Source organism: Glandiceps talaboti, chromosome 7, assembly GCF_964340395.1.
Source record: "Glandiceps talaboti chromosome 7, keGlaTala1.1, whole genome shotgun sequence".
Taxonomy (NCBI): Eukaryota; Metazoa; Hemichordata; class Enteropneusta; family Spengelidae; genus Glandiceps; species Glandiceps talaboti.
Genome location: NC_135555.1, coordinates 25,362,725 through 25,389,099, shown reverse-complemented (window position 1 = coordinate 25,389,099; position 26,375 = coordinate 25,362,725). Strand labels below are relative to the sequence as shown.

The window sequence follows — 26,375 nt, the reverse complement described above, 5'->3', positions numbered from 1 at the left end:
CATATACAAGCTATCTTTGGAGACCTTGACCTTTGACCTTCGGGGTCAGTTATCAAATTCCAGCCAATTCCTGCCTATCACAGTGGGTGGCTAAAAGAACATGTAACCCTGGTAACTAATGGTTAACATGGGAGTTGGGGTCAAAATAACTTATAGTATAATTTCAGGTAACTAATTTTAGAAATCTCTAGCAATCATTTAAAATGACCATGGCAACCACAAACTTAATTTCACCCTCCCACACCCACACCACCCCGCATGGATATAATTATATCACTATTGCGTTTTTGTTGCCTTTCTTAGTCTGATAAGATATGGTCAGTGAAGGATGCCCTACAGTCACTTGTAAGTCGTGAAACTCTTCATGATTATACCAGTCCAAAGACCAAGACAGAGGTAAGTCATCATCTCCAGACAGGCTTCAAATGGAATAATAAACTTTGATTGTGTGCGTGTTGACTTATCACAAGGGCAACATCAAGTGTCTACTTTGGAGAGACTGTGATGTCATTGCGGAGTTTAAGGTAAACAGTCTGTATTTGTGTGATCCACAGGTCCAAGGGAAACTGATGTATGGTTTTACATGAGTACGATCAGACAATGTGTTTGGTGTAACACATTTCCTGCATTGTATGTCTGGCCTAAAACATCTAGGGTACATGCATATTCATTTCAGATCCACCTATTCGGTACAGTTCCCTAGGGATGTCGTATGAAAACAGTGTAAGTTGTCCATGGAACAACACAGGAATCTGCAAAACCTTACTTCTTTTAATAATTGTCAAATGTGTCTTTACCAAGTCCCTTTTAGCACATCTGAACTGATAAGGTTTAGTAGTGCTATAGGCATGGCAAAGTGTCTGTCTGTGGATGTGGATGTGTGTGTGTGTGTGTGTGTGTATAGGGGTGTGTGTAGGAGTGTGTTTTGTGTGTGTGTGTGTGTGTGTGTGTGTGTGTAAACAACGTGAAGTCACATATTGCTGGACCGATTGCCATGATATTTGGTGGATGTATTACCTTGGGTGTCTAGTTGGGAAATTGTTCAGATCAAAATGATTTTCAACAAGTGTTTGATTTGGGTTTTAAAAAATGTGATTTTGGTCAGATCAGTCTGAAATTTGGTGGAAATGTTCTTAGGAGTGTTTAGATTAAGAATTGTTCATAACATGATGATCCCATCATTGATATGCAAATTAGGTGTAACAGTTTGTCTTTTTGGGTAAAAAATCTTTCATTCCAAAACCGTTGAGCGGATTAGGCTGAAATTTGGTTGGAACGTTCTTCAGGATGTTTATATTAAGAATTGTTCATGACATGGTGATCCCATCAGTGATATGCAAATTAGGGCTAAAGTGTTTCATTTTGGTCAAAAATCTATAATTCCAAAACTACTGAGCAGATTGAGCTGAAATGTAATCGGGGATACATATCTGGGGATGTGTAGATGAAGGTATTCACAATGTTGTGATCCCATCAGCAATATACAAATTATGTCAAAAAATCTCAAGTTTGGTAAAAAAACAAAAATAACTGCATGGTGAATGGGATTGAAACTTTGTGGGTATGTTTCTGGCAGTATTACTCTGCAGTTATTAGTCCTCGCGGACGAAGTCCGGAACGGGGACTTATGGATTGGGTTCCGTCCGTCCGCCCGCAGCCGTTTCTTGGAGATGCCTGGACCGATTTTTTTCAAACTTGGTACAGGAGCAACATGCTATGGCATACATATGCACGTCAATTTGTTTTATGATACGATCCAATATGGCCGCCTAGCAACCATTTTGTTTGCGAATTTTCCCTGTCTAAAGCCATAACTCAGACATGCTTGAACAGATCTCATTCAAAGTTGGTATTAGGACAGTGTTCTATGACATACATGTGCATATTCATTGTTGTCATGATACGATCCAATATGGCCGCCTAGCAGCCATTTTGTTTGTGAATTTTCATGTCCAAAGCCATAACTCAGACATGCTTGAACAGATCTCATTCAAAGTTGGTATTAGGACAGTGTTCTATGACATACATGTGCATATCCATTTTCATTGTGATATGATCCAATATGGCTGCCTGGTAGCCATTTTGTTTGCGAATTTTCATGTCCAAAGCCATAACTCAGACATGCTTAAACAGATCTCATTCAAAGTTGGTATTAGCACAGTGTTCTATGACATACATGTGCATATCCATTTTCGTCATGATACGATCCAATATGGCTGCCTGGCAGCCATGTTGTTTGCGAATTTTCATGTCCAAAGCCATGACATGCTTGAACAGATCTCATTTAAAGTTGGTATTAGGACAGTGTTCTATGACATACATGTGCATATCCATTTTCGTCGTGATACAATCCAATATGGCTGCCTGGCAGCCATTTTGTTTGTGAATTTTCCATGTCCAAAGCCATAACTCAGACATGCTTAAACAGATCTCATTCAAAGTTGGTATTAGGACAGTGTTCTATGACATACATGTGCATATCCATTTTCGTCGTGATACGATCCAATATGGCTGCCTGGCAGCCATTTTGTTTGTGAATTTTCCATGTCCAAAGCCATTACTAAGACATGCTTGAACAGATCTCATTCAAAGTTGGTATTAGGACAGCGTTCTATGACATACATGTGCATATCCATTTTCGTCGTGATACGATCCAATATGGCTGCCTGGCAGCCATTTTGTTTGTGAATTTTCCATGTCCAAAGCCATAACTCAGACTCCATTTTCATCGTGATATGATCCCCCATACCCAACCAATCCTTTATTGTTGGAGGCATATTCCATGCCCAACAAGCACACACAACATATCTAAGTCTGTTTGTTTTAGGTTCACAAATGTTGTTGCGTGATCAGAGTAGTGATAATTCCTTAAAACCCAATTATAGCGGGGACTATATCATTCTCAATGATTTGTTATTGAAAACATTTTGACACAATTGGTCCTATCAACGATGACCCTTAGCAACAGTGAAATGATGATGCATTTTACATAACAGGGATGGGTAGGTAATTCAATAAAGATTCAAAAAATGTATGCAAATAGGCCTAGCAACAAGACCACGCCCATAGCAACAGTCAAATACAGTTGTGCTTTAATGCCATTTCATGCTATTTTCAAGACAAGGGTTGCAAAAATCCTAGAGTTTCAAAACTAACATCTATACATCTGTAGATACCATATTTGTCTACTGTTTAAAACATCTATGCATATGTATTTGACATTATCAGTCATTAGTTTATCTATACAGGCACCATTTCAAGCATTCTTAATTGATGTCACTTTCAGAATAACAGTGTAAAAGTGATCAGTGTTATGTGACTATGTATTGACAAATCATTACATAGGATGTGAATTAAGTGTGGTACAGAATTAGGATGTGAATTAAGTGTGGTACGGAATTAGGATGTGAATTAAGTGTGGTACAGAATTAGGATGTGAATTAAGTGTGGTATGGAATTAGGATGTGAATTAAGTGTAGTATGGAATTAGGATGTGAATTAAGTGTGGTATGGAATTAGGATGTGAATTAAGTGTGGTATGGAATTAGGATGTGAATTAAGTGTGGTATGGAATTAGGATGTGAATTAAGTGTGGTATGGAATTAGGATGTGAATTAAGTGTGGTACAGAATTAGGATGTGAATTAAGTGTGGTATGGAATTAGGATGTGAATTAAGTGTGGTATGGAATTAGGATGTGAATTAAGTGTGGTACAGAATTAGGATGTGAATTAAGTGTAGTATGGAATTAGGATGTGAATTAAGTGTGGTATGGAATTAGGATGTGAATTAAGTGTGGTATGGAATTAGGATGTGAATTAAGTGTGGTATGGAATTAGGATGTGAATTAAGTGTGGTATGGAATTAGGATGTGAATTAAGTGTGGTATGGAATTAGGATGTGAATTAAGTGTGGTATGGAATTAGGATGTGAATTAAGTGTGGTACAGAATTAGGATGTGAATTAAGTGTGGTACAGAATTAGGATGTGAATTAAGTGTGGTACAGAATTAGGATGTGAATTAAGTGTGGTATGGAATTAGGATGTGAATTAAGTGTGGTACAGAATTAGGATGTGAATTAAGTGTGGTACAGAATTAGGATGTGAATTAAGTGTGGTACGGAATTAGGATGTGAATTAAGTGTGGTACGGAATTAGGATGTGAATTAAGTGTGGTACGGAATTAGGATGTGAATTAAGTGTGGTACGGAATTAGGATGTGAATTAAGTGTGGTATGGAATTAGGATGTGAATTAAGTGTGGTATGGAATTAGGATGTGAATTAAGTGTGGTACAGAATTAGGATGTGAATTAAGTGTGGTACGGAATTAGGATGTGAATTAAGTGTGGTATGGAATTAGGATGTGAATTAAGTGTGGTATGGAATTAGGATGTGAATTAAGTGTGGTATGGAATTAGGATGTGAATTAAGTGTGGTACAGAATTAGGATGTGAATTAAGTGTTTAATTCATAATTCACTGTTTAACTCAGGCCTATATGCAGGGCACTGCCTCAAGGGAGCATGAGCAGCAAGACTACTTTGTCATGCACTTCATTGTTGTTTTCTTTCTTTCATCATTGTTAGGTTGAAACTTTCCGAAGGATCACACTAGAAGTTCTGCCACCAGTGTTAGTGCTCCATTTAAAGAGATTTGTGTATGACAAGAGTGGTGGATGCCAGAAACTTCAGAAGAAAATTGAATATAATGTGGATTTGGAAATCAGCAAAGGTAGGTTACCATATAAAGGTATTACTGAATCCTGTGTGGGGTTGGACACTACTCATTCACTATAGCCTGTCTACTGACTGAATCTGTCACTCCACTACACTCATTCTATAGCCTGTCTACTGACTGAATCTGTCACTCCACTACACTCATTCTATAGCCTGTCTACTGACTAAACTCCATTCATTCGCTATAGCCTGTCTACTGACTGAATCTGTGACTCCACTACACTCATTCTATAGCCTGTCTACTGACTGAATCTGTCACTCCACTACACTCATTCACTATAGTCTGTCTACTGACTAAATCTGTGACTCCACTACACTCATTCACTATAGCCTGTCCACTGACTGAATCTGTCACTCCACTACACTCATTCACTATAGCCTGTCCACTGACTGAATCTGTCACTCCACTACACTCATTCACTATAGCCTGTCCACTGACTGAATCTGTCACTCCACTACACTCATTCACTATAGCCTGTCTACTGACTGAATCTGTCACTCCACTACACTCATTCACTATAGCCTGTCCACTGACTGAATCTGTCACTCCACTACACTCATTCACTATAGCCTGTCTACTGACTGAATCTGTCACTCCACTACACTCATTCGCTATAGCCTGTCTACTGACTGAATCTGTCACTCCACTACACTCATTCACTATAGCCTGTCCACTGACTGAATCTGTCACTCCACTACACTCATTCACTATGGCCTGTCTACTGACTGAATCTGTGACTCCACTACACTCATTCTATAGCCTGTCTACTGACTGAATCTGTCACTCCACTACACTCATTCACTATAGCCTGTCTACAGACTGAATCTATGACTCCACTACACTCATTCAGTATAGCCTGTCTACTGACTGAATCTATGACTCCACTACACTCATTCACTATGGCCTGTCTACTGACTGAATCTGTGACTCCACTACACTCATTCTATAGCCTGTCTACTGACTAAATCTGTGACTCCACTACACTCATTCTATAGCCTGTCCACTGACTAAATCTGTGACTCCACTACACTCATTCTATAGCCTGTCTACTGACTAAATCTGTGACTCCATTCATTCGCTATAGCCTGTCTACTGACTAAATCTGTGACTCCATTCATTCGCTATAGCCTGTCTACTGACTAAATCTGTCACTCCACTACACTCATTCACTATAGCCTGTCTACTAACTAAATCTGTCACTCCACTAAACTCATTCACAATAGCCTGTCCACTGACTGAATCTGTCACTCCACTACACTCATTCACTATAGCCTGTCTACTAACTGAATCTGTGATTCCACTACACTCATTCACTATAGCCTGTCCACTGACTGAATCTGTGATTCCACTACACTCATTCACTATAGCCTGTCCACTGACTGAATCTGTCACTCCACTACACCCATTCACTATAGCCTGTCTACTGACTAAATCTGTCACTCCACTACACTCATTCACTATAGCCTGTCTACTGACTGAATCTGTCACTCCACTACACTCATTCACTATAGCCTGTCCACTGACTGAATCTGTGATTCCACTACACTCATTCACTATAGCCTGTCCACTGACTGAATCTGTCACTCCACTACACTCATTCACTATAGCCTGTCTACTGACTAAATCTGTCACTCCACTACACTCATTCACTATAGCCTGTCTACTGACTGAATCTGTGACTCCACTACACTCATTCACTATAGCCTGTCTACTGACTGAATCTGTGACTCCACTACACTCATTCACTATAGCCTGTCTACTGACTAAATCTGTCACTCCACTGCACTCATTCACTATAGCCTGTCTACTGACTGAATCTGTGATTCAACTACACTCATTCACTATAGCCTGTCTACTGACTAAATCTGTCACTCCACTACACTCATTCACTATAGCCTGTCTACTGACTGAATCTGTCACTCCACTACACTCATTCACTATAGCCTGTCTACTGACTGAATCTGTCACTCCACTACACTCATTCACTATAGCCTGTCTACTGACTGAATCTGTCACTCCACTACACTCATTCACTATAGCCTGTCTACTGACTAAATCTGTGATTCAACTACACTCATTCACTATAGCCTGTCTACTGACTAAATCTGTCACTCCACTACACTCATTCTATAGCCTGTCCACTGACTGAATCTGTGATTCCACTACACTCATTCACTATAGCCTGTCTACTGACTGAATCTGTGACTCCACTACACTCATTCACTATAGCCTGTCTACTGACTAAATCTGTGATTCCACTACACTCATTCACTATAGCCTGTCTACTGACTGAATCTGTGATTCAACTACACTCATTCACTATAGCCTGTCTACTGACTGAATATGTGACTCCACTACACTCATTCACTATAGCCTGTCTACTAACTAAATCTGTCACTCCACTACACTCATTCACTATAGCCTGTCTACTGACTGAATCTGTAACTCCACTACACTCATTCACTATACTCTGTCTACTGACTAATCTATAACTCTACTACACTCATTCACTATAGCCTGTCTACTGACTGAATCTGTCACTCCACTACACTCATTCACAATAGCCTGTCCACTGACTGAATCTGTCACTCCACTACACTCATTCACTATAGCCTGTCTACTGACTAAATCTGTCACTCCACTACACTCATTCACTATAGCCTGTCTACTGACTGAATCTGTGATTCAACTACACTCATTCACTATAGCCTGTCTACTGACTAAATCTGTGACTCCACTGCACTCATTCACTATAGCCTGTCTACTGACTAAATCTGTGACTTTACTACACTCATTCACTATAGCCTGTCTACTGACTAAATCTATAACTCTACTACACTCATTCACTATAGCCTGTCTACTGACTAAATCTATAACTCTACTACACTCATTCACTATAGCCTGTCTACTGACTGAATCTGTGATTCCACTACACTCATTCACTATAGCCTGTCTACTGACTAAATCTGTGATTCCACTACACTCATTCACTATAGCCTGTCCACTGACTGAATCTGTCACTCCACTACACTCATTCACTATGGCCTGTCTACTGACTAAATCTGTCATTCCACTACACTCATTCACTATAGCCTGTCTACTGACTGAATCTGTCACTCCACTACACTCATTCACTATAGCCTGTCTACTGACTAAATCTGTCATTCCACTACACTCATTCACTATAGCCTGTCTACTGACTGAATCTGTCACTCCACTACACTCATTCACTATGGCCTGTCTACTGACTGAATCTGTGATTCCACTACACTCATTCACTATAGCCTGTCTACTGACTGAATCTGTGATTCCACTACACTCATTCACTATAGCCTGTCTACTGACTGAATCTGTGATTCCACTACACTCATTCACTATGGCCTGTCTACTGACTGAATCTGTCACTCCACTACATTCAACTACATTCATTCACTATTACCAGCCTCTCATACCTTTTGAAGTTGATAATTAGCATAGAAACCACCTACTGAGAAATTGATACATGTAAGTAATAGTGGGAGGCTCTATTATGATATAAATATACCCCTGTAACCACAATGAACATGAATTGCAATATTTACAGTCCATACACACCTGTAACCACAATGAACATGCATTGCGATATTTACAGTCCATACACACCTGTAACCATAATGAACATGAATTGCAATATTTACAGTCCATACACACCTGTAACCACAATGAACATGAATTGCAATATTTACAGTCCATACACACTTGTAACCACAATGAACATGAATTGCGATATTTACAGTCCATACACACCTGTAACCATAATGAACATGAATTGCGATATTTACAGTCCATACACACTTGTAACCACAATGAACATGAATTGCGATATTTACAGTCCATACACACTTGTAACCACAATGAACATGAATTGCAATATTTACAGTCCATACACACTTGTAACCACAATGAACATGAATTGCGATATTTACAGGCCATACACACCTGTAACCATAATGAACATGAATTGCGATATTTACAGTCCATACACACCTGTAACCACAATGAACATGAATTGCGATATTTATAGTCCGTACACACCTGTAACCACGATGAACACGAACTGCGATATTTACAGTCCACACATCAAAAACTGCTTACACTTAGAACACAATGAGACTCAATAAAATTGCTTCACCCTAATTCCTTCCCAACTGTGCAGTTGTGCTACAGTGCCATTGGCACTCTTTATTGTTGTAAGTACTAAACATAATTTGTTGTTTGTCTTGTAGAATTATTGTCCTCGGTGGTGAAGTCCAAACTAAGTATGACTCAACGATCTTACAAGTTGTTTGCCAGTAAGTACCAAACTTATACTTAGTTTATCATCGTACATCTTATAAGTTGTTTGCTAGTAAGTACCAAACTTATACTTAGTTTATCACCGTACATCTTATAAGTTGTTTGCCAGTAAGTACCAAACTTATACTTAGTTTATCATCGTACATCTTACAAGTTGTTTGCCAGTAAGTACCAAACTTATACTTAGTTTATCACCGTACATCTTATAAGTTGTTTGCCAGTAAGTACCAAACTTATACTTAGTTTATCATCGTACATCTTACAAGTTGTTTGCCAGTAAGTACCAAACTTATACTTAGTTTATCATCGTACATCTTATAAGTTGTTTGCCAGTAAGTACCAAACTTATACTTAGTTTATCACCGTACATCTAAAATATCTCTTCTGAAAAGTATATGTATTGCTTTCTTTACTGTACAGTCAGCTACACAAGGCAAAGATTTGTGTAGTTCTAAGCCACCCAACTGTTTTTCCTGTTACAGCCTTGAAAGGCATAGATGAAAACATCATGTTATGATACATTCAATGTACACGCATTTGAAGACCATAGGAATAACAGTTACTAGAAGTGTTGGAAAACTGTGGTATTGAACTTCCAGCTAACATTATTTCTATGAGCTTTACATATACACAGTGAAATTTGCAAAAGGTGTAGAAGTTTGAAATTGATGTCACATTTTGATTGAAATGTTAAAGCCACTCTTTGGATTAGGATTAAAATGTAGGTATGAAAAGGGATCATATTATTGTGACATTCCTGCAAACTGAGAGTGTGAGACAACCAGTTTCAGATCTGGAACATAGCCCTTTACCTGATGATATTAATTCCGTAGACTGTAGGCGTACATATGATTGACAGTTTATTACATTCCGTAGTCAGCATACCTACATATGATTGACAGTTTATTACATTCCGTAGTCAGCATACCTACATATGATTGACAGTTTATTACATTCCATAGTCCGCATACCTACATATGATTGACAGTTTATTACATTCCGTAGTCAGCATACCTACATATGATTGACAGTTTATTACATTCCATAGTCAGCATACCTACATATGATTGACAGTTTATTACATTCCGTAGTCCGCAGACCTACATATGATTGACAGTTTATTACATTCCGTAGTCAGCATACCTACATATGATTGACAGTTTATTACATTCCATAGTCAGCAGACCTACATATGATTGACAGTTTATTATATTCCGTAGTCAGCAGACCTACATATGATTGACAGTTTATTACATTCCGTAGTCAGCATACCTACATATGATTGACAGTTTATTACATTCCATAGTCAGCATACCTACATATGATTGACAGTTTATTACATTCCATAGTCAGCATACCTACATATGATTGACAGTTTATTATATTCCGTAGTCAGCAGACCTACATATGATTGACAGTTTATTACATTCCCTAGTCCGCAGACCTACATATGATTGACAGTTTATTATATTCCGTAGTCAGCAGACCTACATATGATTGACAGTTTATTATATTCCATAGTCAGCATACCTACATATGATTGACAGTTTATTACATTCCATAGTCAGCATACCTACATATGATTGACAGTTTATTACATTCCATAGTCAGCAGACCTACATATGATTGACAGTTTATTATATTCCGTAGTCAGCAGACCTACATATGATTGACAGTTTATTACATTCCATAGTCCGCAGACCTACATATGATTGACAGTTTATTACATTCCGTAGTCCGCAGACCTACATATGATTGACAGTTTATTACATTCCGTAGTCAGCATACCTACATATGATTGACAGTTTATTACATTCCGTAGTCTGCAGACCTACATATGATTGACAGTTTATTACATTCCATAGTCAGCAGACCTACATATGATTGACAGTTTATTACATTCCATAGTCCGCAGACCTACATATGATTGACAGTTTATTATATTCCGTAGTCAGCATACCTACATATGATTGACAGTTTATTACATTCCGTAGTCAGCATACCTACATATGATTGACAGTTTATTACATTCCGTAGTCAGCATACCTACATATGATTGACAGTTTATTACATTCCGTAGTCAGCATACCTACATATGATTGACAGTTTATTACATTCCGTAGTCTGCAGACCTACATATGATTGACAGTTTATTACATTCCATAGTCCGCAGACCTACATATGATTGACAGTTTATTACATTCCGTAGTCCGCCGACCTACATATGATTGACAGTTTATTACATTCCGTAGTCCGCCGACCTACATATGATTGACAGTTTATTACATTCCGTAGTCAGCATACCTACATATGATTGACAGTTTATTACATTTCATAGTCAGCATACCTACATATGATTGACAGTTTATTACATTCCATAGTCAGCAGACCTACATATGATTGACAGTTTATTACATTCCGTAGTCAGCATACCTACATATGATTGACAGTTTATTACATTCCATAGTCAGCATACCTACATATGATTGACAGTTTATTACATTCCGTAGTCAGCATACCTACATATGATTGACAGTTTATTACATTCCATAGTCAGCAGACCTACATATGATTGACAGTTTATTACATTCCATAGTCAGCAGACCTACATATGATTGACAGTTTATTACATTCCGTAGTCAGCAGACCTACATATGATTGACAGTTTATTATATTCCGTAGTCAGCAGACCTACATATGATTGACAGTTTATTACATTCCATAGTCCGCAGACCTACATATGATTGACAGTTTATTATATTCCATAGTCAGCATACCTACATATGATTGACAGTTTATTACATTCCATAGTCAGCAGACCTACATATGATTGACAGTTTATTACATTCCATAGTCCGCCGACCTACATATGATTGACAGTTTATTACATTCCATAGTCAGCAGACCTACATATGATTGACAGTTTATTACATTCCATAGTCAGCATACCTACATATGATTGACAGTTTATTATATTCCATAGTCATCATACCTACATATGATTGACAGTTTATTACATTCCATAGTCAGCATACCTACATATGATTGACAGTTTATTACATTCCATAGTCTGCAGACCTACATATGATTGACAGTTTATTACATTCCGTAGTCAGCATACCTACATATGATTGACAGTTTATTACATTCCGTAGTCTGCAGACCTACATATGATTGACAGTTTATTATATTCCATAGTCAGCATACCTACATATGATTGACAGTTTATTACATTCCGTAGTCCGCCGACCTACATATGATTGACAGTTTATTCCATTCCATAGTCCGCCGACCTACATATGATTGACAGTTTATTATATTACGTAGTCCGCCGACCTACACAGGGGTCGAAATAATGGCCTTTTACTTGCCCTGGGCAAGTGATTTCAAGGCTTGGGCAAGTTGTTTTGAAAAGTACTTGTCCCAAGGGGCAAGGAGAATTTCATATGATTATTGATCAGGGATGAGTTTATGCCTGTGTTCATGCTGTACTTATCAGACACTGCACATGTCTGATAGGATTTTGGATACATTGTATAACCTTGGTGCCAACAAGTCTGGAAAATTATAACATTGTATCAATATTGAGAAGCAGTCTTTCTTGACTGATCACTTTTCAAAACAATCTGGACCTGCTGTCCTTAACGTACTTTGTTTACTCTATCAAGAAAACATACCTGGAATGACCAGTGACTCATTGAATATTGTTCAACAATAGTAAATTACAGCATGATTTTTCAGGTTTTCGGTGTTTGCATCAACTGCAAATTTTACAACAGTCATTTTATTTGAAAATATTACTAGGAAAATATAAACAAATCACACTGGGAGAAAAATAGTTGGTGTGGATGAGGAAGGAAAGAAAATATATTGACATGGTGGAAAAGGAAATACTTAGAAAGATTTTACATCAGTGTTGAAATAAATGTTAATTTTTATATTGATAGCTTATGAAAGTGTTGAAAACATTATTTTAACAACTACTTTTTACAAGTGAACAAAAAATTGTATGCTATGCTATAGTATGAATATTAATTAGACCATGAAAATTAATATTATTTTAGGACACCTGTTTATTGTGGAGAGAAATTTTCAGTACCCACAGAAACTTTCAAAGTGACATTTTTTGATAATAAACAAAAGAATGCCCAATCAATCACAACAGTGCATTTGTAAGCCACACAAGAAAAATACCCCACTATTTGGAATGGGCAAGCACTTTTTGTTTTCTACTTGCCCAGTGGACAAGCGAAGTTTGTTCATTATTTCGACCCCTGCTACATATAATTGGTGAATAGAATACTGTGTAATGTAGAATTGAAACTACAATCTCTGTTGTGCTCTATATAGTCTACAAATCTTTTTGAGACCTACTGATTTTTAACGGACTTGACACCCATTCTACTTAAAGGCATCAAAGATAATATATCCCAACCCTTTGAAAAAAACATGGTTCAAGTGGCAGGCTATGGGACAAGTACATTCGCTAATATTATGAAGAATATGTCATCAGATAGCAGGCTTACGGAACCCAGCAAGAAACTCACCAATACAAGTGCTAAGAAATACTTGTTTCAGAAATTAAATGACAATATGGTACCACCAATGCATACTACGCAGAAACGTAGCCATAAAAACGTCCAGTCAGTAAACAACAGTATGCTATGTCAGAAATTCTAACTGTGACAATTGGGCAGCCAAGGAAGTTGCCGGTAATTACCGGCATTTGCTGGTAATAAATGAGCCATGCTGGTGAATGTCTCTAATTACCAACACTTTGCCAGTGAAAATTTAGATTTACCTACATTTAGCAGGTGGAATTTGGGCATTAATAGCAGTATAAAAAACTTAGACTTGCGTCATTCAGACATCAGAGGAACAGGGCTAAATGTAGATTAGTTGTCAGTAATACTGGCTATACTTTAATCAAACTGACAGACACACAACTTTGATTTACATTTCAAACAAAAAATTTCGTAATTTGACACTGCCGTCAACAATGTAGACACGAGGTCCTGTCAGGGTGGCAAAAGTTACTATCATGATATTTGATTGGCTTAAAGTAATGCATTCTGCCCATGTAGACCAACAGCAAATTCCTGTTATATAACATTATTCTCTGTTAGTCGCCATATTAGTCTGTTTGCGTTGTGTTGATGGACTCGGAGTATGTCATGTCTACTCAACCACACCATGTATTGCCATGATGGCACTTTTAGTATATGCAGAAAGCCCTGATAAGATAACATTAATGCAATGACCTGGTATTCAAACATAGCCCATTACCTGATAAGATAACATTAATGCAATGACCTGGTATTCAAACATAGCCCTTTACCTGATAAGATAACATTAATGCAATGACCTGGTATTCATACATAGCCCATTACCTGATAAGATAACATTAATGCAATGACCTGGTATTCAAACATAGCCCATTACCTGATAAGATAACATTAATGCAATAACCTGGTATTCAAACATAGCCCTTTACCTGATAAGATAACATTAATGCAATAACCTGGTATTCATACATAGCCCATTACCTGATAAGATAACATTAATGCAATAACCTGGTATTCAAACATAGCCCTTTACCTGATAAGATAACATTAATGCAATGACCTGGTATTCAAACATAGCCCATTACCTGATAAGATAACATTAATGCAATGACCTGGTATTCAAACATAGCCCTTTACCTGATAAGATAACATTAATGCAATGACCTGGTATTCAAACATAGCCCATTACCTGATAAGATAACATTAATGCAATAACCTGGTATTCAAACATAGCCCTTTACCTGATAAGATAACATTAATGCAATGACCTGGTATTCATACATAGCCCATTACCTGATAAGATAACATTAATGCAATGACCTGGTATTCAAACATAGCCCATTACCTGATAAGATAACATTAATGCAATGACCTGGTATTCATACATAGCCCATTACCTGATAAGATAACATTAATGCAATGACCTGGTATTCAAACATAGCCCATTACCAGATACGATAACATTAATGCAATGACCTGGTATTCAAACATAGCCCATTACCTGATAAGATAACATTAATGCAATGACCTGGTATTCATACATAGCCCATTACCTGATAAGATAACATTAATGCAATGACCTGGTATTCAAACATAGCCCATTACCTGATAAGATAACATTAATGCAATAACCTGGTATTCAAACATAGCCCTTTACCTGATAAGATAACATTAATGCAATAACCTGGTATTCATACATAGCCCATTACCTGATAAGATAACATTAATGCAATAACCTGGTATTCATACATAGCCCATTACCAGATACGATAACATTAATGCAATGACCTGGTATTCAAACATAGCCCATTACCTGATAAGATAACATTAATGCAATAACCTGGTATTCAAACATAGCCCTTTACCTGATAAGATAACATTAATGCAATGACCTGGTATTCATACATAGCCCATTACCTGATAAGATAACATTAATGCAATGACCTGGTATTCAAACATAGCCCATTACCTGATAAGATAACATTAATGCAATGACCTGGTATTCATACATAGCCCATTACCTGATAAGATAACATTAATGCAATGACCTGGTATTCAAACATAGCCCATTACCAGATACGATAACATTAATGCAATGACCTGGTATTCAAACATAGCCCATTACCTGATAAGATAACATTAATGCAATGACCTGGTATTCATACATAGCCCATTACCAGAGGACATACTTTGTGTGTTGTTCAAGTCCAAATATGTTGCATACAGGATGATGCCATAACATGTACACAATGTATTTTGTATTATAGTTGTATACCACCATGGAAAGAATGCCAGTGGAGGTCACTATACATGTGATTTCTACCATCCTGGTATCAATGGTTGGATCCGTACCGATGACAACAATGTGAAAGCAGTCACCATCACCAGTATACTAAGACCCGCTCCACCAAAGGTTCCGTATCTACTCTTTTATAGGAGGTGTGATCTCATCTAACCAGCCACTCCCAGTGTAAGCATATACTGATATATCTGTACAATCTGGAGTATATATGTACTTTCAGTTTACCCCTCTAGAGAAAAGAATTTATAGCTATGTCTTCTCCAGGGTATGATGATATTAACTATGATTGGACTGAAGAGATGCATATAGATGCAAAGTTTGTCTCTGCAAGTCCCTAAATAGCTGTCGCCAAATGTTTAGAAAAGACTACATTATGTAGTTTGTCATTAAATCTACTATTTTACAGGGTCTTATCATTTGACATTTGTTGTCCTTTATCAAGACATTGTTCAATGAATTCATTGGTAAACCAACAATGAATAAGAACAGTGTATCTCTATCTTTTCTAATTTTGTTGTGCTAGTTTTGACAAATGAGAAATCACGTAGATTGCATGGACGTGTAAATTAAGCAATTTTGGTATTTTTTGTGGTGTAGGGAATGATTACAAAGCTGTACAGATGTAGTACCAACAGAAAAAAAAATATCAAACCTTCTTTGATTAGAATGCTGAAGCTGAGAATTTGAAGTCCTTTGCAGAAAAAAAGAAGCTGTTGTGATATTTGTGCAATATTTTCTTTCTACTTGAAATAATAAAAAAAAAATAGCTTGGTAGTATGGAGACTGTTTACAGTGGCAAGTCTCTTCAAACATTTTGAGATGAGAAACAGAAAAAAAATGTATATAATGAAGGTGACGTGACGTCTTCCAATTTAAGTAAAGTTTTACAGCAGTGAGCACAGTCAGTTGATCCTTATACAAATGTTCATCTGGAATGGGTCAAGATAGATCTTGTGCAAAGACTATTTTGTAGAATTTCTTTGCATAGTTTTACCAGTTCAGCTGTGTATACAATGTGTGTTGACGAGTACAGCAACATACATCAAACAGTTTTTCAAAATCGTACCAAATGTTGCCTAACTTTTTTTGTGTAGGGCTGTTACAAGATTGGTGATTTGTTTTCCTACCCATATCTATAGTAACCTGGTTATGTCATTACTAGATAGTCTTAGTTGTAATAACTACATTTACAGTAATTGCAGACCAAACAAAGCAATTTAATTAGTGTTAAAAACTAACTTGGATGGATGGATGAATGGATGGATGGATGGATGGATGGACAGACGGACGGGATGAAATTAGACAGACAGACTTGTTACTATAGTATGAGCACTGATGGTGATTAACAGGTGTTGAATCTGTCAGTCTATGGTAAAACATGAAAGTAGTCTTATAATATTGTCAAAATTCACTGTACTGCTGTTAGTACTCAATATTCAATATACAACCTCTTTACCCTTCATGACTTATACAACTATGGCAACCTTACTTTCACAAGTTAACTACAACTATGGCAACCTTACTTTCACAAGTTAACTACAACTATGGCAACCTTACTTTCACAAGTTAACTACAACTATGGCAACCTAACTTTCACAAGTTAACTACAACTATGGCAACCTAACTTTCACAAGTTAACACTCACAAAATAAAATATTATTGTGGCATGTTGTAGGTAACATATGTGGGTGATAATGATGGGTGATGCCAGTACAATCACCCGGTTATCAGTACAGTCTCAGAAATGTACACTTTACATAACCACAAATAATCGACTGTATGGGTTGACTTGTAGACAACCATTGAACTGTGAGTATAAGTATATAAACATAGCACTATAATAGTTGACTTTGATTCTATCTTAGCTTGTTGAAAGAGATCTTGTCAGAGTGATGATATCAACCAGCCTTAACAAATGTTAAAAACCACAGAATGAAAACAAAATGAGTAGCATTTGCAATGTCAGTGAAAACGTGACTTTGTTTGTTGTCGTGGTAATCATTCATAACATGAAAAACAAACATTGGAAATAATATGACACCAACTATGTGAGTGCTTTGTTATAGACTAATATGTAAATTAATTGCAGTTATGTAGTAGAAACGTAATAGCTACAAGATTGCAATCAGTAAAGGAGATTTTTGATTTTTGTAAATGAAAAAACTGACAAAAAAATAGAAGATTTAAATAGGTAATAAAGTTGTGTGTTAAATTGTAGGTAATCTAAACCTAGTTTTAGTTGGTAGTATATCAGATAGCAATGAATCATTGTCAACTCATCAGGGTGCAGTTGATGACTGCCATTTAGTTTGAGGATTAATGAGGGGGAGGGAGAGGGGGATTATTAGGGATTTCCCCACTGGATTAGATACCGAGGGTTATATGAGGAATGCTATCTGATGTACAGTAAGGGTTTATCTGTTATCTTGTCTTGGAAGCCGTCAGTCTTCCAGTGTTTTCATCATTTTTATACACATGAACAAATTGTGATTTCTAAATATAATGTGTACAATGTTTATGGGATGTATGCATTGCACTGTACTAGCTGGTGTATCTACCATGCTTTATTTGCACATAGCAAAGAAGTAAGCATTAATCACATACAGCCATGACTATAACAATGGCTAGACTTGAAATCTTGTAGATATGCTTGTTTGGCAAGGAAGTAAGCATTAATCACATACAGCCATGACTATAACAATGGCTAGACTTGAAATCTTGTAGATATGCTTGTTTGGCAATCTAAGAAAATGAGTGTGTAGCTGTCATTGAATTTGTGGCAACTGTAATGATGGCTAAAACATGTGTGATCTAGTCTTATGCAGTTTATTCTCTAACATTGAAAGACCATATGGAAATAATTTCAGTAAAGTGTTAGTTGCATTGAGGCTAGTTTTAGCCCCAATGGACAAAGGCAAGTACAGTTTGGAATATAATCACTATTGATTGTGACCAATTTCTTGATATCTTGTTGAAAAGGTAATACATGATATGACATTGCTCATATCACTTGACTGAATGACAACCCAAATTATGTGAAAAATGTACAACAGTAAAGAAGCTTGTTCTATGTGTTTGACGGAGACTTGCTGAAATTATCAAATAATTTGACTCCCAAATTGAGTCTACCACTGATGTGTGCTGAAGATAGAAAACAAAAACTTCAACTTTTGAACATTATATTGTTACAGGTGTTATCAAATTGTCATAAGATATACAAATGTATATACAATTCAATGCAGTCTCAACTCTGTGATTTCCATTCAATTAAACCTATGATGAATTTTACAACATGATAAATGAAAAGATTTCAATTGTTGTTTTTCAAAGGGGAGACTTGCAAAATAAAAGTGACGTGAAACAGATGGTCACAAGGTGTGATCTTTATAATAGAATACTAGGCAGATATTGTTTGTTTGTTTTTTGCTTGTAGCTAGTATTAAGCAAGATGTACTAGAGTGATGAACAGATTTCAATGATAGAGAACACAACACGCCTTCAGACATAACCCTTGCACTGAAGAGAACACGCCTTCAGACATAACCCCTGCACTGAAGAGAACACACCTTCAGACATCACCTCTGCACTGAACACAACACACCTTCAGACATCACCTCTGCACTGAACACAACACACCTTCAGACATCACCTCTGCACTGAACACAACACACCTTCAGACATCACCTCTGCACTGATAACAGACACAAAGATATTCAAGATTGACATTTCTAGTTTTCTTACCAGCATCAAATATTGTCAACTATGAGTATTTGTATATAGAGTTATAGGACAGTCATGGTTATTATGTGATGACATGAATTTAGAATTAGAATTTAGAATCTAGTTTTCAGCACAGTTTTCAACTTGGCTCTGACTAGGTGTAAAGGCATGGTACAAATATCTTGTCTGCACTGATGTGTGTGGGTGTGAATGCTTTAATTGATTGCCTTCATATTTTGTCACATGAGAATTCTACTTTTGGTGAATCATTGATACAGAATTCATAACACAATGATTACATGAAAAGTATACAAAGTGAATGAAAATGGGATTTTTTTTGTCAGAAGACAATCTCAAAAATTGCTAACTGTCAGTGCAAGCAAATAAAAGCTGTGTGAAAAAGTTGCCAAGTACGGTGTTTGTATCTGTTTTTATATCCCCATGTCATGACAGTAGTGGTGTAATGCATTTTGTAAAAGTTTTTGTGAATATTGAGATCGTTTTCGTCACTTTTTTTCACACAACTGAACTAAGATTGACTACTATTTGAAATACAATGAAATGTCCATCTAGATGTGTGTTTGTAATTGTAATACTGATGTACACAGATCAAATTATGGCCAGCATTGAAGACCATGCCCATAGCAACAGCCAAATGTCATTATCATTTACAATTGTAACTATTGATTTGTAGTGAATTATTAGGTGAACATTGAAAAATTACAAGTAGTGTCACTGTACCATATTTTACCCACAATTCTCTCTGATCTGTATGCTCAGATGTTCCTTATTTTAAAACTTCCAAGAGAAGTAATATTTCTGAACATTTGAAGCATAGCAATTACGTTTGAATAATATGTACCAAAAGTACAATTTAGAATAAAAAAGAAAGGTGCAAATTTTGAAACCAAAACTTAATGAAACACATGCTTTGAATAAAGTACTTTTCAACATCAAGTAATCCCAGTTTGGGTAGTCAGTCTGTATACAGAGTTTTAACATGTAAATTTCTTTTGTTATACCTATTCAGAGAAATCAATATCTTTGGTGAAGTAATAACAGGTGCAAATATTTTCTTTAGTTTCCTTGCAAATATTCTGAATGCCTTTCAAGAAAGTATGTTGAAGTGATCTCATACAAACAATAATTGATAATTGAACCAATGGTAATGGGTATTCAAAAACATGTGACTTACAAAAGTATCAATCGAAAATGACAAAAATGTTTTCACAAAACTTGTACACTAGTGAGAATTGTCTGAATTGAGGATGCTTATATGTGAGAGTACAAATCAGGGGGAGATGTGGGTAAAATATTTTACAGTGTCACATAGAAACCATGGCCATGCCAATATCAGTAGCCAAGCAGTAGTGTCACATAGCAACCATGGCCATGCCAATATCAGTAGCCAAGCAGTAGTGTCACATAGCAACCATGGCCATGCCAATATCAGTAGCCAAGCAGTAGTGTCACATAGCAACCATGGCCATGCCAATATCAGTAGCGAACCAACAGTGTTATTTGCAATTGGTAACCAAAGTGATGGATAGTGTGATGGGCTAGCATTCTAGAACTAAATATATCCCATTGTTGATAGGCACAGGCCTAGAGAGATGTGATTTTTTAGTCAAAATATTAACTCACAAACTAATGTGCAAATTGTGATTTTGATGTTCTGGGTAAATATACTGTGAAAGGCAAGATAGCACTATTTATATGCAAATTAAGTGTGATTTTTGGTCAAAAAACTACATTGTGTATTATCCATGTGTATGATTTGAATGTTACTATAGATACCATAATATTACATTTGCTAATATTTGGTGACTATAATTTTGGCATACATATCATGTGACCTGTGTGCTGGACTGAATGCAATGGTGCTTGTTTGGCATTTTGCTGCAAGTTGTTCAAAGCAACAAGATAGATTTCAATGGAGTCAGTTTTACTACATAGCACAATAACCCTACATGTAATGAAAAATTGACCATCTTTATGACTGAAAGTGAAACAGTTGTGCGTAAATATTAATGGAGGTATTTTATAAAACAGGTGTTCTTTAATTTATCTTGTCTAGTATTTCAAGCAATAATACAGACTGCAACAAACACTTGTCTCTTAATGTCTGTTGTGATTTGTTTATGCAAATTTGTAGGACATCAACACATAGGAGTGAGTCATTTTGATTTTATAAATGCCATCAAAACAGGCTAGAGTAGAGAAAACTTTAATTCAAATTTATTATTTCACATATTCAACTTTTAGATATTTCCGTATGTGTACACTTTATAATAAACTTGTCAACATTCGCTGCTTTTCAAAATGTAAACGTTTAAAGTCACTTTTTAGCACAACTGAACTGAGGTTCAGTAGTTCTATAGGCATGGTGAAATGTCTGTGTGTGTGTGTAAATGACTTAAACTCCAAAAGTACCGGGCAGATTGGCGTGGAATTTGGTGAGGACGTTCCTGGGGAGGGGGGTGTTGTAGATTAAGAATTGTTCATGACATGCTTTTTCCATCAGTGATATGCAACTTAGGTCAAAAATTTGACTTTTTATAATTCCAAAAGTACTTAGCAGATGGGGCTGAGATTTGATGGGAATGTTCTAAGGGGTGTTAAGATTAAGAAGTATTCATGATGTGATGATCCCATCAGTGATATGCAAATTAGGGCTAAAAGTGTGTCTTTTTGGTCAAAAATCTATAATTCCAAAATTACTGAGCAGATTTGACTAAAATTTGGTTGGAGTGTTATTAGGGGGTTATGATATGATCATCCCATCAGCAATATGCAAATTAGGTCTAAAACTTGTATCTTGAAACGTACATGATTATTGGAGCTGAAACTTGGTAGCGATGTCACTGGAGGTGTTATTTTGCAATTATTGTTCAAATAACTGACCCGAGCAACCATAACCATGCCCTTAGCAAAAGTGAAATGATGATGCATATTACAAAGATAACAGGGATAGGTAAGTGAATAAAGAATAAAAAAAATGTATGCCTAGCAACTTGCCCACGCCCATAGCAACAGCCGAATGATGGTTTATATTGCAAACATGAAAACTGGATGGGTAGCCAAGTGAAGATTCCAAAAATGTATGCAAATATGCCTAGCAACATGACCACACTCAAAGCAACAGCTAAATGGTGGTGTATATCATAAAAATAATAACGGATTAATAGGTAAGCAAATGAACATTCAAAAAATGTAAGCAAATATGCCTAGCAACAAGACCACGCCCATAGCAACAGCTAAATGGTGGTGTATATCATAAAAATAACGGATTAATAGGTAAGCAAATAAACATTCAAAAAATTTAAACAAGTCTGTCTTGCAATAAAACCATGCCCATAGCAACAGCCAAATACAGTTGTGCTACAACGCCATTGTTGCTATTTTGTTGGAAAATTTGGTCCAGTAGTATGGAGATGGGAAAAATGTGACTCCATCTATATACATAGGACAACTTTGTCAAAAATACAATTGTTTTGCATCACTATTTTTTGATTATTTTTATTTACAATGCTACAGGGTGCAAGTAAAACAACAAAGAATGATACCATAGACATTGTCTAGATCTTCTGGAGAACTAATAATGTAATGATGGTTGTGATACTAGCATCTCACTGTGAGAACGGTCACATAATGGGGGCATTATTGTTAAAGTTTATTTAACACCAGATATGAAAACAAGAAATGAATGGCCTAATTCAATCACTTTACTTGGGTATTCACACTTATTTTACTTTGTAACTAATAAATCAACACTTGTCACAAACTGGACTGAGATGTTATGACAAGATGGAATTGTTATAATGACTATTATTGTAGTATGCAACCTATTGATTATGAACAACTCTAGATACACAGACAGTGATAGTACAATGTTGGTTTTGTTATCTTGGTATGTGGTTCATGTCACATTTAGTCTATATTTTGGTGTGTCACTTGGTAATGTACAAGTAAACAAAGTTTAATGACAATACTTTAGAAGATGGCATATTTTGACATATTTTGGACACCAGTTGAAACTGTTAATAGTTGCTTATAATAATTCAAAATGTATTCTGTACAATGTATGTATAGGTTTGTCAAGTGGTGATTTTAACAACACGCTGACATAGATTTTACTAAAAACACATGCTCATTTTCTAAGATATTCTGGAATGCAGATATTAAAGTTACATACAGTAGACAGTTATTGGTTTGTCAAATAAACAAAGATCAGATCATCTGTAAAAAAATGTTGGTAGTTTTATATCTGTGACTTTCTAGGATGTTGGAGTGGCTGTATTTGCAGTAGACAGTACCTTACATGTATTTGTTAATTGCACACACTCTTTTCAATGCATCAACTTCTAACAAACACCACAGTATGGCATGGTCTGTTTTCTTTACCAGTGAGTAACACCAAGCTAATTAGAAATGTAAAATATAGAACAAGTGAATACGGATGCCTTAGTAGTACTGGCAGTTATCAGTATTCAATGGCCATGTGTATGACCAACATCATTGAATGAACAGATCTATTGTTATTCAGTGTAGAGGCTTTGTCTATCTATTGTTATTCAGTGTAGAGGCATTGTCTGTATCAAATTTGTAATGCTTTCAGTAGACATTAGGTGGGTTTTTCATTTTCTTTTCACATAATTTGTGGTGTAGGTTTAACTGTCATTTGATTTTTAAAACCAAATTTGGAATAAAGAAACAACATAAATGAAACATGTAGAAAGCTATTGTATTTATTTGTTGCTTTTCATCAGGTGTTTGCAGCCTGCAACACACATATTATACAACACTCCACTAAATGATAGATAACTCTGAAAATGGTTCAAACTCAGAATTACAACCCTTCTCACTGAACTGTTACAACTCTTTGAATGGCCCAAACTCAGAATTACAACCCCTCTCACTGAACTGTTACAACTCATTGAATGGCCCAAACTCAGAATTACAACCCTTCTCACTGAACTGTTACAACTCACTGAATGGCCCAAACTCAGAATTACAACCCCTCTCATCGAACTGTTACAACTCATTGAATGGCCCAAACTCAGAATTACAACCCTTCTCACTGAACTGTTACAACTCATTGAATGGCCCAAAATCAGAATTACAACCCTTCTCACTGAACTGTTACAACTCATTGAATGGCCCAAACTCAGAATTACAACCCCTCTCACTGAACTGTTGCAACTCATTGATTGGCCCAAAATCAGAATTACAACCCTTCTCACTGAACTGTTCCAACTCATTGAATGGCCCAAACTCAGAATTACAACCCCTCTCACTGAACTGTTACAACTCATTGAATGGCCCAAACTCAGAATTACAACCCCTCTCACTGAACTGTTACAACTCATTGAATGGCCCAAACTCAGAATTACAACCCTTCTCACTGAACTGTTACAACTCATTGAATGGCCCAAACTCAGAATTACAACCCCTCTCACTGAACTGTTACAACTCATTGAATGGCCCAAACTCAGAATTACAACCCTTCTCACTGAACTGTTACAACTCACTGAATGGCCCAAACTCAGAATTACAACCCCTCTCATCGAACTGTTACAACTCATTGAATGGCCCAAAATCAGAATTACAACCCTTCTCACTGAACTGTTCCAACTCATTGAATGGCCCAAACTCAGAATTACAACCCCTCTCACTGAACTGTTACAACTCATTGAATGGCCCAAACTCAGAATTACAACCCCTCTCACTGAACTGTTACAACTCATTGAATGGCCCAAACTCAGAATTACAACCCTTCTCACTGAACTGTTACAACTCATTGAATGGCCCAAACTCAGAATTACAACCCTTCTCACTGAACTGTTACAACTCATTGAATGGCCCAAACTCAGAATTACAACCCCTCTCACTGAACTGTTGCAACTCATTGAATGGCCCAAAATCAGAATTACAACCCTTCTCACTGAACTGTTCCAACTCATTGAATGGCCCAAACTCAGAATTACAACCCCTCTCACTGAACTGTTACAACTCATTGAATGGCCCAAACTCAGAATTACAACCCTTCTCACTGAACTGTTACAACTCATTGAATGGCCCAAACTCAGAATTACAACCCTTCTCACTGAACTGTTACAACTCACTGAATGGCCCAAACTCAGAATTACAACCCCTCTCATCGAACTGTTACAACTCATTGAATGGCCCAAACTCAGAATTACAACCCTTCTCACTGAACTGTTACAACTCATTGAATGGCCCAAACTCAGAATTGCAACCCTTCTCACCGAACTGTTACAACTCACTGAATGGCCCAAACTCAGAATTACAACCCCTCTCATCGAACTGTTACAACTCACTGAATGGCCCAAACTCAGAATTACAACCCCTCTCACTGAACTGTTACAACTCATTGAATGGCCCAAACTCAGAATTACAACCCCTCTCACTGAACTGTTACAACTCATTGAATGGCCCAAACTCAGAATTACAACCCTTCTCACTGAACTGTTACAACTCATTGAATGGCCCAAACTCAGAATTACAACCCTTCTCACTGAACTGTTACAACTCACTGAATGGCCCAAACTCAGAATTACAACCCCTCTCATCGAACTGTTACAACTCATTGAATGGCCCAAACTCAGAATTACAACCCTTCTCACTGAACTGTTACAACTCATTGAATGGCCCAAACTCAGAATTGCAACCCTTCTCACCGAACTGTTACAACTC

General features: G+C 36.7%; 1 protein-coding gene across 1 annotated transcript in view; it reads left to right on the top strand.

Annotated features, from left to right (window-relative positions):
* LOC144438323 (ubiquitin carboxyl-terminal hydrolase 10-like) overlaps window positions 1-24,371 on the top strand; it is a 47,286-nt gene extending 22,915 nt beyond the window's left edge. Inside the window, exons 12-15 of the mRNA XM_078127391.1 lie at window positions 304-396; window positions 4,586-4,730; window positions 9,002-9,067; window positions 15,904-24,371. Coding sequence (XP_077983517.1) covers window positions 304-396; window positions 4,586-4,730; window positions 9,002-9,067; window positions 15,904-16,091 — 492 coding nt within the window. The 3' untranslated portion in view covers window positions 16,092-24,371. The remainder of the gene's footprint in view (window positions 1-303; window positions 397-4,585; window positions 4,731-9,001; window positions 9,068-15,903) is intronic.
* Window positions 24,372-26,375: the final 2,004 nt, after the last annotated feature.